This window comes from Denticeps clupeoides, chromosome 7, assembly GCF_900700375.1.
Source record: "Denticeps clupeoides chromosome 7, fDenClu1.1, whole genome shotgun sequence".
Taxonomy (NCBI): Eukaryota; Metazoa; Chordata; class Actinopteri; order Clupeiformes; family Denticipitidae; genus Denticeps; species Denticeps clupeoides.
The window spans coordinates 6259906-6272668 of NC_041713.1; the positions used below are offsets into that span (position 1 = coordinate 6259906).

Here is a 12763-nt window from a genome sequence, read left to right on the forward strand (position 1 = left end):
AGTTGATATAGGTTAGATGTCCTCACACTGTAATGTGTAATGTAAAGCTCCAGAATGACAAATTGCATTAAAATAGACAGATTATCAGGATGTGTGCAGCAGTTGGTATGAAAAGTGATAAACAGATAACCAAGCATCCGATCCTTGGTTTGAAAAAAATGTTTAATAATTTTTTGGTCTGAAAAGGATAACTTCACCAAAAGATCAGATAATCAGAACAACACTGACAGGAGAAGGGTGATGGTGGCTGCACTGCTTTCCAGAATGCATTTTAATAAGTACAGTCAATAGAAACGCTAAGTAATTAAATGTTAAAGAATAGCCAGTAACACAATGAATGACCAAAAAAAGGTCTCAAAATCAAGACAAATCAGAAAAATCTGACACTCACTTATATCTAGACACACCATAACCGATTATGACACCAGAGAAGCCATTATGGTTGGCTTTCGTCAACAAACATAAAACCTGACCTGTCTTAATGATTTACAGCAACATACTTCTTGCCTTGTAGTGGCACCCATGTCGTCTGAGGTCTACACCTTACTGTGGGAGGCATACGTATAGCTGGAAAATGAAGGAGCGTCTACGGACCCGCTGGAAGCTGTAGGTAGCAGCAGGAGACCTGTGCTCTGGTCTTTCTTGCACCGCGCCATGGCCTCTTTGTATGTAATGAGCTCCTTTTTAATCGGATCCTGCAGCTGCTTCACATGAGAAGAGTCGTCTTGCAGCTTCTTAGCACTGGCCTGGTCGAGGATGTCTGTGCTGATGGAATCGCTGATGGAGATGCGACCAGGGCGGTTTGGGTCCACCATCCCTCCGGTCAGGTACTGTGCTTCCATGAAGCGCTGAGCACTGTCTTGAGGAATCCATCCCTTCTGAGCCGCCTGGTGCACAGAGAGACGCTTCTTGCTCACAGGATCCTCAACTCCGGTGAAGGCCTTCTGGGCGTTGAGCAGCTGATGGAGCTGGCTGGTGTCTATAAGGCCATACTGTGCTGCCTTATGAACCGAGTAACGGTCTTTCCTGTTGAGGTCGACGATGCCACCTGTGGCCGCCTGTGCTTCTAGAAGCTTCTGAGCTGTTTCCGGATCAATTAGCTTGCGGGTCTGTCCACTGCGTACCGACATGCGACTGTTTGTGGTCACGTCCAGCAAGCCTGAGATGGGAAATAGCTCTTCACCGCCAGAGCTGGTGACTATAGTGGTGGTAGCTGTGGTACCGTTTGTGTAAGGACGAGAAGACAATGCTGTTGTAGAAGATGATTTTACTGGCGAGGTGAAGGTGGTGCGCGAAACATTCAGCGGCGACACTTTCTTCTCTCCCGCGACCAGGAGTGCAAATTCCGAAATGCTCATTTTGCCCTCCTTGTAGCGCTGCAGGTCGAACTGGGTGAGCCGTCCTTCCTTCAGAGCAGTGCTGACTGAGTACTGCTTGCCACTCTTGCGGTCCCGAAGAACCGATGACTCTCCACCAGGTCCGGTTGTAGTGAGCTCCTCCCAGTTACACTCAAGCTCCTGAAGATGAAGGTACTGGTTTCGATCAATCAGGCCCTCCATGTACGCGTCATATGGCGACATGTCCTTGCCCGTCTCGGGGTCCAGAATGGTAATTTTGGTGGAAACGTTGGTCTCTCTGGTGTGCGTCTCAGTTTGTTCTTCTGTCTTCAGCTTGTTTTGCAGCTCGATGATTGCAAGTTCCCTTAGTCGTATTATTTCTTTTTCATCCATAATTTCTTTTTCCAAGCGATGCACATCCGACTCCATCCTGACACTCTTCTGTCGCTGAACCTGGACCTTTTCACTCTGTATTTTGGTCTCCTGCTGGAAGGTTACGGTGATCCTACTCTTCTCTGTCTCTAAGGTTCTCAACTCTTCCATGAGCTTGTTCTTCTCTCTCAGCAGTGTTTCTCTAGTGAGGGTCAAGCTGGTCTCCTCCTTAGAGGTGGTGGTCCTTGTGGTCTGAAGCCGTGTCACTTTGGTGGTGACATGCTGGATTTCATCCTCCTGACTGCGTCTTGCACTCCGCTGTTGAGAGAGCTGTTCTCTCAGGCGGGCCCGCTCGGCCTCCACAGCCTGGTCCTTTTCGACCCGAATGACTTCTTTGTAGACGACCTTCTCCATCGATTTCTCCTTCTGCAAGATCTCCAACCTGGCCTTCAGGTTCCTGATGTCTCGCTCCAGTCGGGTGATGAGGTTCAACTCGTTTTCCTTTTCCACTCGTAAATTGCTGCACACGTGCTCCAGCTGCGGGTCACGCTCGACCTTGAGCACTTCTTCAATGACAATTTTCTCCTGAAGCGGTGGCGGGTTGAGCTCGATCTCCCTGATGCGAGTCCTGATTTGTCGGAGCTCGGTCTCCACCAGGATTTTCTTTTGCCGGTCATCAATCTGCGACATCCTCGTCTCTCTTTCCTGAACTGAGACTCTGAGCTGCTGCAGCTCGAGTTCCAGCTGCCGACGCAGTTTTACCTCCTCATCCACTCTCTTGACCAGCCTTTCATGTTCCAAGATCTGCCTGGAATCTTTCTGAAGACGCACCACTTCCTGCACCACCACCCTTTCCTCTGGCCTTTGCCTTTCCAGTAGGATGTACTTGTTCTGAAGGTCAAACACTGTTTCCTCAATGGAGCGACGCAGCCTGATTTCTTCATTTACATCATTCCTCAACCTCTGAGCCTCCTTCTCCAGAAGAGGGTCGTTCTCATATCTGATGAACTCTTTGGTCACCGTGGTCACGGTCACTTTGGATTTCTCCGTCTTCAACTCATCCCGCTCCTTTTTCAAACGATGCACTTTTTCCAGGGTGACTTCGTATGTGGTCTTCAGGCGGTACAACTGTTCTCGGAGCCTTTCGATCTCCCTGACAATCTCAGGGCTTCTCTCTTCTCGGATCACTTCCTGGGTCACTTCCTTCCATTCCACCTTGGGTTTCTCGGATCGCACGGAATTCAGTTGAATGTTTACGGAGTTAATCTCTGTCTCCAGCTCGGTGCGTCGCCAAGAGGACTCTTTCAAAACCTTTCTCAAGCGAATGAGTTCCATCTCGGTTTCTGGGTCAATGCGGTAGATCTCGATGATGCTTTCCTTCACCTCTATCTTCGGTTTCTGCTCTTCCACTTTGATGAACCACATTCTGAGCCTTTCAATTTCCGTGACTATTTTCTGATACTCCCTAATTTCTTCCTCAATGCTGGCACGAAGCGTCTTGGCTTCAGTGAGAAGCTCTGGATCCTGCTCAACTTTCTTTATTTCTTTGAGAATGATTTTAGGTTGCACTGTTGGGATGACCCTTTCCAGCGTGTTAATCTGACTCCTTATGTGGAATATTTCATCATTTAAGTTCTTGCAGTGAAGCTCTTCATTAGAGATTTCACTTCGGAAGGTCTGCACAGATCTCAGCATTACTGGGTCCTTCTCCAGCCTCACAACTTCTTTCTTTACCACCCTTTCCTTTATGGTGGGTTTCTTTTGCTCCAGGATAGTGATCTCTGTGCGTATCTGGACTGATCTGGACTCTACAAGTTTGATCTCTTCTCTCAGCCTGCGCATCTCCTCTCTAATCATGGTGGCTTCTTTGTCCAGCTGAGGATCTCTTTCAAACTCGGTGAACACCTTGGTCACCAGTTTGGGTTCAATGCTTATAATCTCTTTCTCCAGACCGGCAACCTTTTTGCTTATGATTTCAATATCTGTATGGATTGATGAGCGTGAGATTGTCTCGTCATTAATGCTCTTACTGAGAATTTCCAGATCTCTCTCCAGCTTTGGGTCTCTGTAGTACTGAACAATCTCCTTTTCCTCAAGTCTCTCCACCCCTCTCCGACTTCTGAGGGACAGCATCCGCTGCCTGTAAGTGTCCAAATCACTCTCAACCCGAATGCGTCTGGACATCTCTTCTGACAGGTCTCTCTTCAGGCCCTCTACTTCCTCCGTGCTTTGCTGCTGCATCTGCATTTGTACCTGCTGCCTCTCCACCACATAGGTCACTTCATTCTACACAGCAAAGAGGGAGGTTTAGATTTTGCACAGCCTTTATATGGTGTGACACAAACGTGCATGATGCTTAAAACGCGTTAAAAACATGAAACCCTCTTTTTTTATTCCACGTACCCTGTTGAGGTTTTTCGCCAAATCCATCTGGTTGAGCAAATGGGTGTTCTCTGCTGATACCTCAGAGTAAAGATTCTGAATGTTTTTCTCCTGAAAGCACAGGGGGAGAAAAACGCCAAAGAGTTCAACAGTTACCACACGATAAAATACCATAATCTTTTATTAGTCCCACAAGTGGGAAATTTGCATTGTCACAGCAGAAAGTGGACAGCACAAGATAAGAGCAACATATATTTATCACCTAGATAAATATATGTATGTATTTACACATGATAACAGCATTTCAGACATAAAGCACCTTTTTCTGAATTGATGCAGCCAGGCTGGATGCGTGGAGCTTGTCCATGTTCAAAACCTCAACATTGTGCAGGGTGCCACGGTACTTCTCAGAGGTGGTTTCATATTCCTGGTGAAAGCAGTAAGGTGCATTCAGAAACGTTTCTGATCAATGTTTAGTCATATGTATACTTGTGAGGGTTGATGAAATATATAAAAAAAAAAAAAAACAATGTTTACAATGGAGCAATTTTGAACGCTCAGTAAATCCTACCAAAATTTGTCTCTGACCACCAGAGGGCAGCCCTGAAAATCGGGCCACAACTTTTTTACGTTGTGCCCCCGATTCATTGCCTGATCAGCCGTTCATTTGGATATTGGACAAACCTCCACATGCAGTTTCTGCATATAGACTCACATTCAGAATCCTCTGTAGCTCGCTTGACAAGGTCACAGTTCTGCCCAGGTCATCTCCCTTTCTTCTAATGTCTTCAACCACTCTCTTAGAACAAGTAGGAAAGATATTTTTACGAATGTTTTTCACTTGCACAACTTGTGTTTTTATGACTGGATATGACTGGTTATAATAATGACCATTTGCAAATTCTGCTTGTTGTTGATCTGGACAACATTGTCTTCAGGGTGTATGGTGTTGTTGGGCATGTTAATCAGGAAGGCATTCAAAGACTTGACCGTGCTCTGGAAATCCTGCTGCTTATTGGCAGCCTCTTGTGCCAGAGATGTCCTGAAAGACAAACGTGAAAATCATCTTATCAGGTCAATGTTACTAATGACATTAATACAAATGACATTAATAGAAATGGGTTACCTCTCCTGCACTTGGTTGCTGGCGTTGGTGTACCGGTTCTTCAGCCGTTTGACCTCAGCCTCCTGGTGGCAGATGTCGGGGCAGTACTCACCGAAGCCCTTCTGGAGAGAGTTGCACAGGAGCTCCACAGCTTCGACGTCTTTATCCAGCTTCAGCTTGTCGTCCTTCGCATAGTCAACGTCTTTACGCAAATTCTGCAAGACAGGAGAAGGATTCACAAATACGTGAACCTGGGCTGCATGCAACAAAATTTTTTTTGGTCGTGAACAATATAGTCCAGATCTTTTTTTTTTTTTCATCCTACAAATCAGTCTTTGAAAAGTCGACTATAACAACACAAGCTTTCTTCAGTGCAAGTCTAACTGGTTGGGCTACCAAATTCTTCAAGTCTTGTACAACCAGTCGGACTTTCTGAAGCTTTCACTTCATTACGCCTGATGGTTTTGGTCAGGACACGTTCTGTGTTTTGTGTTTGAGAACTGTCAGATGGAATAAATCAAATTAGAATTCCTCAGGAGTAAAATGCACAACCTCCCATCAGTCTGAAGCGACTGGCTGGCATATGTAATGGAACCACCCCCAAAATCATCAGAGGGTGGTGTTTTTTTCTGGAAATAAATCTTGCAGATCCTTACCTGTAATTTCTGTATGCGGGTCTGCAGGGCGTTGACATCATCAGGGATGACGACGTCCTCGGCGAGCTGCAGTTCAAACCCAGAAACCTTGCCGTCCACCTTCTTAATCTGCCTCTCGAGGGACATCGACGCATTCGCCCTTGAAAAAGAAATATTAAAATCAAAAACCAATTATTCTGCAATTAAAAGGCAACATCACTTCAACACACTTTTTGCTGTAGAGGTCCGAAAGTGTGTTGAGGTTGTCGATCTTGTTGCTGGCAAAGCGCAGTTTGTCGGACAGGGTGTTGGCCGTGGCGTTCAGGGTTTTCTTTTGCAGCAGTGGCTGCATCTCTCTCTGGATTGCAGCCTTCTCAGCTTCCAGGCCTTTGAGGGTCAACACCGCTCTCTGCACAGCCATAAAGTACATTTCATTTATTTCCGTCATTAGTTCAGATGTACACATTTACGATAGAAGTCTTACATGACATTGTACTGCCAAGAATGCCCTTTTTAAATCATATTGCATAATTAATATTGCATTAAGCACCATCTACTGGTATTGTCTTCTTTATCTAGACCACAAATGTAAGACGACATGGCTTGGACGTACTTTGAGTCTTATACGGAGGCCACCGAGGAACATTTCAGATTATGTCAGGTTGAAGTGAGACCAACCTCGTGTTCCTTGATGCGACTGGATAGGTCCAGAGTGGGGTCCCTGCGGTCCAGAGGTGCACGTAGACGGTTCAGCATGTCCTTTTCTGTCCTGAGCAAGTCAGCGATGAGCTTGTCCAGGCGGTCGGTGAGGTCTGAGGCCCGGGGATCTGACGGGGCGCTTGACACGTTTTCTGTGCGAGGACAGATTTAGGTGAGCTTTGCATCCCAAGGTGCCGGGACGGCTCTGCACGCGGTACGCAGGAAAGCAGCCACTGGAGGTGCTCACCGGTTCTTACGACTCTGATTACTTCGACAGTAGAGGTCCTTTTGGAGGCCAGCAGGGTGGCTCTTCTCGCCTTTATGTCTGCAAGCTGTCGCTCCAGGCTGGACAAAGAAGCACGCGCATGCTTATATTGCAAGTTTTACTCTGCAATGTGGCACGTGACCCCAAAATGATTTTACTCACCTCTCCACTTTTTCGATGGAACTGGTGTCAGGAGGGGCCACCGTTAGAATGACAGATGGCAGTTCTTTCGTCTCCCCCATGCTTGTTCGGACTTCCCAGTTTTCCTGGTCTCTGTTGGATTTTAGGGTGAAGCGGTCGCCTCTCCTGACCGAATGCTGATGGGGAAACACACACACACGTTTTTAGGTGTTGTGTAGAGAATGTCATGTAATCTGGTGCATTTGTTCATTTATTTTGCACGCACCTGATCTGTGGTCCAGTCACACAGGGCCACCACAGTCGCAGGTCTGGTGGGGTAGATGCGCCGGATGGGAAGTGGGGAGATGGTCTTACTCAGAACCTTGAGATCGGCCAGTCTCTGTTCATTCCGCTCAATGGCCCTCTCCTCACCCTGTGCAAAGATGAATAATTCATGCAATTTGGAAAGGGACTGGGGTGTATTAGCCTAGTGGGCAACACACTCGCCTATGAACCAGAAGACCCAGGTTCAAATCCCACTTACTACCATTGTGTCCCTGAGCAAGACACTTAACCCTAAGTTGCTCCAGGGGGGGACTGTCCCTGTAACTACTGATTGTAAGTCTCTCTGGAGAAGGTTGTCTGATAAATGCTGTAAATGTAAATGGAACTGGACAGACAAGCAACTCCCTGTATAATGTCTGAATGATTTTATGAATGAAACCAACGATTTGATGGTCTGACCTCCAACAGCAACTGAATCTCTGGGTTGGTTTTGTTCCGGAGGATGTCAGGGTCTGTGGAGGTGCTGATCCTGTTCAGTGACTCAGAGAGAGTCTCCATGTCCAACTGATACTGCAGAAAAAGAAAAAGAGGAAACTATCAAGACTATTGTAACAGGAATCAATATGGCTGATAGTTTACATTTTGCAAATCCTGTGTGGAGAGTAAGGATGGAGCCTATCCACAGTGTCTTAAGGAAAGATTAGGAAAGATCCACCTGGACTAGTTTGCTATTGCCTTTTGCGTAAGCTGAGACGTGACTTCTATTGATCTCATTCAAGAGTGGTGTTTGTGGTTCTTTACCCTCTTGTAGGCCTGAGCATTTTCAAGATGTTTCTCCTGGCACATGCACAGCTTCAGAAAGGCCTGCCATTCATCTTGCACAGCCTCATTGTGAACCTGATGAAAGAGTCAAATGCTGGTCAAGCCAATGGCGTCTAATCACACAAGAGGCCAGCGTGCTCTGCTACTCTGTCGTTTAGTTGCATGATATTGACCTTGATCGTGGAGGTAGCGGGATGCTTGGTTTCGAGCAGACTGTTCGCCTCCTCCTGGAGCCTGGTCACCTCACTCTCATGAGACAGCAGGCCGTTGTTTCTGAACCTCTGTTTAGACAAGGGCGCGAGCGAAACAGACGTGAATCCACATTCCTCAGTTAGGAAGCGCTGAAACAGGAGACTGTAAGAAAGCGGACACTGTAACTGAGTCCAACCTCGTATTCCATGAGGACCCCAGAGGCGTCCGTTATATGGTCGCTCCAGTCCCGGCTGGAGATCCTCTCCTGCTGCTCGTTCAGGTAGACCAGCTCCTTGCTGCAGGCCTGCAGGTAGTCGTACAGGCTGGCCAGGTTCCTGCGTCGCGCCAGGGAGCTCTCCTGTGGCACAGAGACGCGGTCAAGACCCCACAAACCAGACATAACTGCATTAATGATATAGCGACCGTGGAGTTAAATCCCAGCACTGAGTCACAAGGTCTTAAAATACTTTATGAATACCGGGCATAAGGAAGGCACAGTTAATGCAGCGCGGAACAAAAGCTGAGCAAACAGCCATCAGGGAAGCTGGTGACTCACCAGGAGATTGGAGTACTGCCTCTTAAGGACCAGGAAGTCCTCCTGAGATGAAGAAAATGCAACATAGATATGTCATTCATGTCCAGGGAGTATACGTCGAATGATAAAAACGTACCGTGGAGGCAGATGAGCTGGAGTCCAGCTGGGACTTGTAGGCTTCAATTTCCTTGTGCAGGATGTTGTGAGCGGCGACCTGTTTCTCCACGTCTGACAGGCTGGGTCCATACGCACCTGTATTTACCTTATTCTGTCACATAAAACTGCGGATCAGCCCCAGCAAGGGACACACATGACACACATAACCAGATGGAGGGAAGGAGGACATTTACCTGTTTCTCTCGGACTATCTGGGCCCAGTCAATTCTTGGCAGGAGCTGCACATCATACGTCTGCTCATAAATGTCCCGGTAGTCACCACAGTCCTTGAACCAGCGGTCATGGAGATTACTGACACTGGAGGACAGAGCAAAAAATTAGGGAAATGTCCAATAGCTTCATCAAAAATGATGTTTTTTCTTTTTTTTTTTATGCTTACTCATTTTCGATTTCCTGAGTTTGAGGATGTTGCAGCCTCTTGGCTTTGTCCACATCCATGAAGAGATCCTTCAGAAGACCCTCAGCCTCTGCCAAGTTGGTTGCAATCTCCTTCTGGTGCCGAAGAGTCAGGCCTTTTTTCTTGCTCTGACCCTCCTGGTGAAGAAATGTCCTAGTTGGTCCCTCACTCTGATATGATTGCTGACACATTGCTAATGACATTTATGTAATGACACATTGTGCGTTGAGGGTACAAACCAGAGCCAGGAGCTCTTCTGCCCGCAAGATGTTACTTTCCACCTGGTCAGCATTTGTCTGCATGCGGCCAATCACAGAAGGCATATCATTCAATTGGGTCCTGATTGGAATGAGGGAAGATCATTTGTACATTTGAATTAATATAATATAATATAATATAATATAATAAAACCTTATAGATAATGTTCAGTAAGGTGTTATGTAATAGTCATGTAAAGTATCTGACATGGTTCTTTACTTTTACTTTACTTTACTTTACTTTATTTAGCAGGTTCATGTGTAAGGTATCTGACACGGATTCATGGTTGCGTGGAGATGTCTTTAAGAGAGTCAAGGTGGGTCCTCAAGTTCTTAAAAAGTGGAAGATGGAATAACAGGTGTAACAGGGAATTCCTTTCAACAAAATTCCGCATGTGACTCTCCTGAAGTGGCTGCTCGTCCGCTGTTGTTTTAAGGCCATTATACTGTTATTCCTCACGACTGTGGTCTCTGGGAGTGTCTGCAGGGCGTGTGGCCGATGACAGAAATAATCCGCCGTGTTTGCCCAGGTTGCGCATAGAACAGGAAACTTTGCAGATCCAATAATGAGATCAAGTTCAAATGATCAAGATCTTATCAAATCCTAATTGATCGATTCTCAGACAGCAAAAATTGTTGATTCAACATAGTATTATGATTGCTATTAGGTTAAACTTTAAGGTAACTTAAATCAGTCACAGTTTATATGTTGAAAAATAGTGATTGAATCAATGTTGTCCATGGATCATTGGAATTAAACTTCATTTAATAATTTTTGTCTCAACATTGATTTTACGTAAAACATAGCCAGTGATTTCCAAATTTCCAAATTTCTCGAACCTCACTGCAATCTTTTATTATATTATATTATATTACAGCCACTGATAAAACGATATAATAAATCTCAGACCTCTAATCAGCTGGTGGCCAACCTGGATTTCGACAGCTGTTAGCAAGTTCAGCAAGTTACTCCAAAATCCTAAATCAATCAGTCCCTGCTCTTTTTATTGATAAATTACTTTTTGTAATTGATTAAAGATTAGCCTTGAACTGAGCCAGTGAAAAACCCCTCTTTTAGTACATTCTATTAATTAAAGTGCCATTAAGTGACACTTAGCTAACATTTCTCATTTACTGTTTTAGAACAGGCGCTCACACCAACATCACATTGTCTAGCATGAAAGATTATAGACTTAGGAATTTTAGAAAAGAACCGTTTAACCACAATACATATATGGCTGCTGACCAAATCGGTGGTTAAACTGGTGGTACTTTGTTGGCAAAGCCAATAATTGTGTAATAAGGCCATAGGCATTTCTTGTGGTGTTACCCAACATTGGTTACCATCTTCACCGAACCAATCTTGTATTAAAAACACATGGACAGTGTTCTGGCCCTGAACATCAGATGCCATGTGTCCCATGAAGAGTTATGGTAATGAAGAAAGCCCTTGAAATTCTTCCGTGGGGTTTATACACGGCTGCAGGCATGATTTCTCCCTTCCAGACCAATGCAGTTTCCCCTGCTTAACAGGTGTAGTGAGCATGCCGAGCATCAGAAAATAATAATATCATTATTATTAATAATAATAGTAATGTCTCTTTAGTATCTGTTTATTATTCTGTAATCCTCTGATTATTATCATCCATCTGAATTACCTGCTGTCAGTGTGCATTAAGTAAAGACGTGGACCCATAAACTTGAAGAGTCACACCCTGAAAGGAAAACAGTAGGCCTGGCCCTGCCTATATTACACACCACCCCGCCGGCTCCATAACAGCAATGAGCATTAATATCTACAACTGCCGAGGACAGGAGAGAGTGTTGACTTGTGGTCGTTATGGGATTTCTGGCATTCGTTAATAATACTACAGGTCTGAAAAGACCCCAGCAGGCGCACTGAGAAGAAAATACAAAAGATTTCATAGTAAAGCCAAGACGGGAGAACTTACAGGCTGGCCTTTGAAGGGTTATATTCCTTTTTCCTGTACATCCTGGACGGGAGGTGTGTGCGTCTCCAAGTGCGTTCGTTCCCCTCTCGTTTCCTCTCTCACTCTCAGGCACTATCTGGCTCCTCTCCTCCCCTGTTAAAGAGCAGCTACCCGCTGGGGCTCCACCCTTTATAAAAGGCGTGGCTGTGTGCCGCCAGGTGAGTACAACTGGGAGGACTTGTTTCTTTGCCTTTTACATTTTTTTAAAATACCACTTTCTCTATATTCAAATCACGTGTTGCCATTCTCCAGCACGCCTGCTCATTCAAATTTACATCTCTATTCTTCTTGGACAAGAGACTAATTTCCCATTAAAATTTTCTAAAAAAAAAAAAAAAAAAAAAAGATTATGTCATGCCGTGATAGTGGATTTTAATGTGTTCATATTCATATTCATATTGATTCACAGTAAGGACCTTTTTGTACTGGTATTTTAAATGGTTTGCGCGATAATTGAACACTTATTGATCATAACTACAGTACAGATCATAACTACTACAGAGTGGAATGCAGCTGGACGAGATTCCTGTCAGTTTCATTGTTTTTTGAAGCGCAGGGACTGAAACCGAGTGATCGCACATTAATATTTTAAATTTTTTTTAAATTCTATATTCATTTATTCGGCAAATATTTGTTGAATGTTGATGGTTATTGGCAGAAATCCAGTTGCTCGCATTATTAGAATACAATCAATTAATAAGGATTCACAATAAAGCAATCACCAGCCTCTCAATCTACACAGACTTGGTGAAATATTATAATTTCTTATCATTTTAACTGAATATTGGGAATTTTGCCCAATTATGATGATGCTTCATGCGCTGAACATGAATCACAGATGGACTTCAGGCTAAGGGAACGTCACTATCAGTCCCACACCCAGCACAATTGCACTCATGTAAGGAGTAAAGGTCTGAGTAAAAGATGAATGAACTCCACAGTTCATGGATCAGGCAAAACATGCAGCAATGGGTCATGGGCACCTCTGCTGCTGGCCTGTTGCTGGTTGACTATTGTGTTGTAGTCACTTTCTTGGCTTCCATCACATTAACAAGGAGAAAATGTCTAGTTGCTGCATAAGATATGTTAGTGGTGCTATTGTTATGGCTGATTGGTGAATTGCATGTGTTTGCGTGAAGCTGTGTCGACATTAGACCCGTTGTTCATTACTGACTGATACACAGTGCACGTT

General features: G+C 44.9%; 1 protein-coding gene across 1 annotated transcript; it reads right to left on the reverse strand.

Annotated features, from left to right (window-relative positions):
* Positions 1-144: 144 nt before the first annotated feature.
* Positions 145-11665, reverse strand: evplb (envoplakin b). The gene is made up of 22 exons (XM_028987144.1): positions 11533-11665; positions 9563-9662; positions 9306-9460; positions 9100-9223; positions 8886-9017; positions 8771-8812; positions 8411-8572; positions 8196-8303; positions 8002-8097; positions 7660-7770; positions 7202-7348; positions 6958-7112; positions 6778-6875; positions 6510-6682; positions 6062-6240; positions 5853-5991; positions 5218-5411; positions 4983-5133; positions 4807-4890; positions 4411-4518; positions 4113-4202; positions 145-3995 (listed from the first exon to the last, which is right to left on the reverse strand). The coding sequence occupies exons 1-22, from the start codon at positions 11571-11573 to the stop codon at positions 537-539; spliced, it is 6048 nt and encodes a 2015-aa protein (XP_028842977.1). The 5' UTR covers positions 11574-11665; the 3' UTR covers positions 145-536.
* Positions 11666-12763: the final 1098 nt, after the last annotated feature.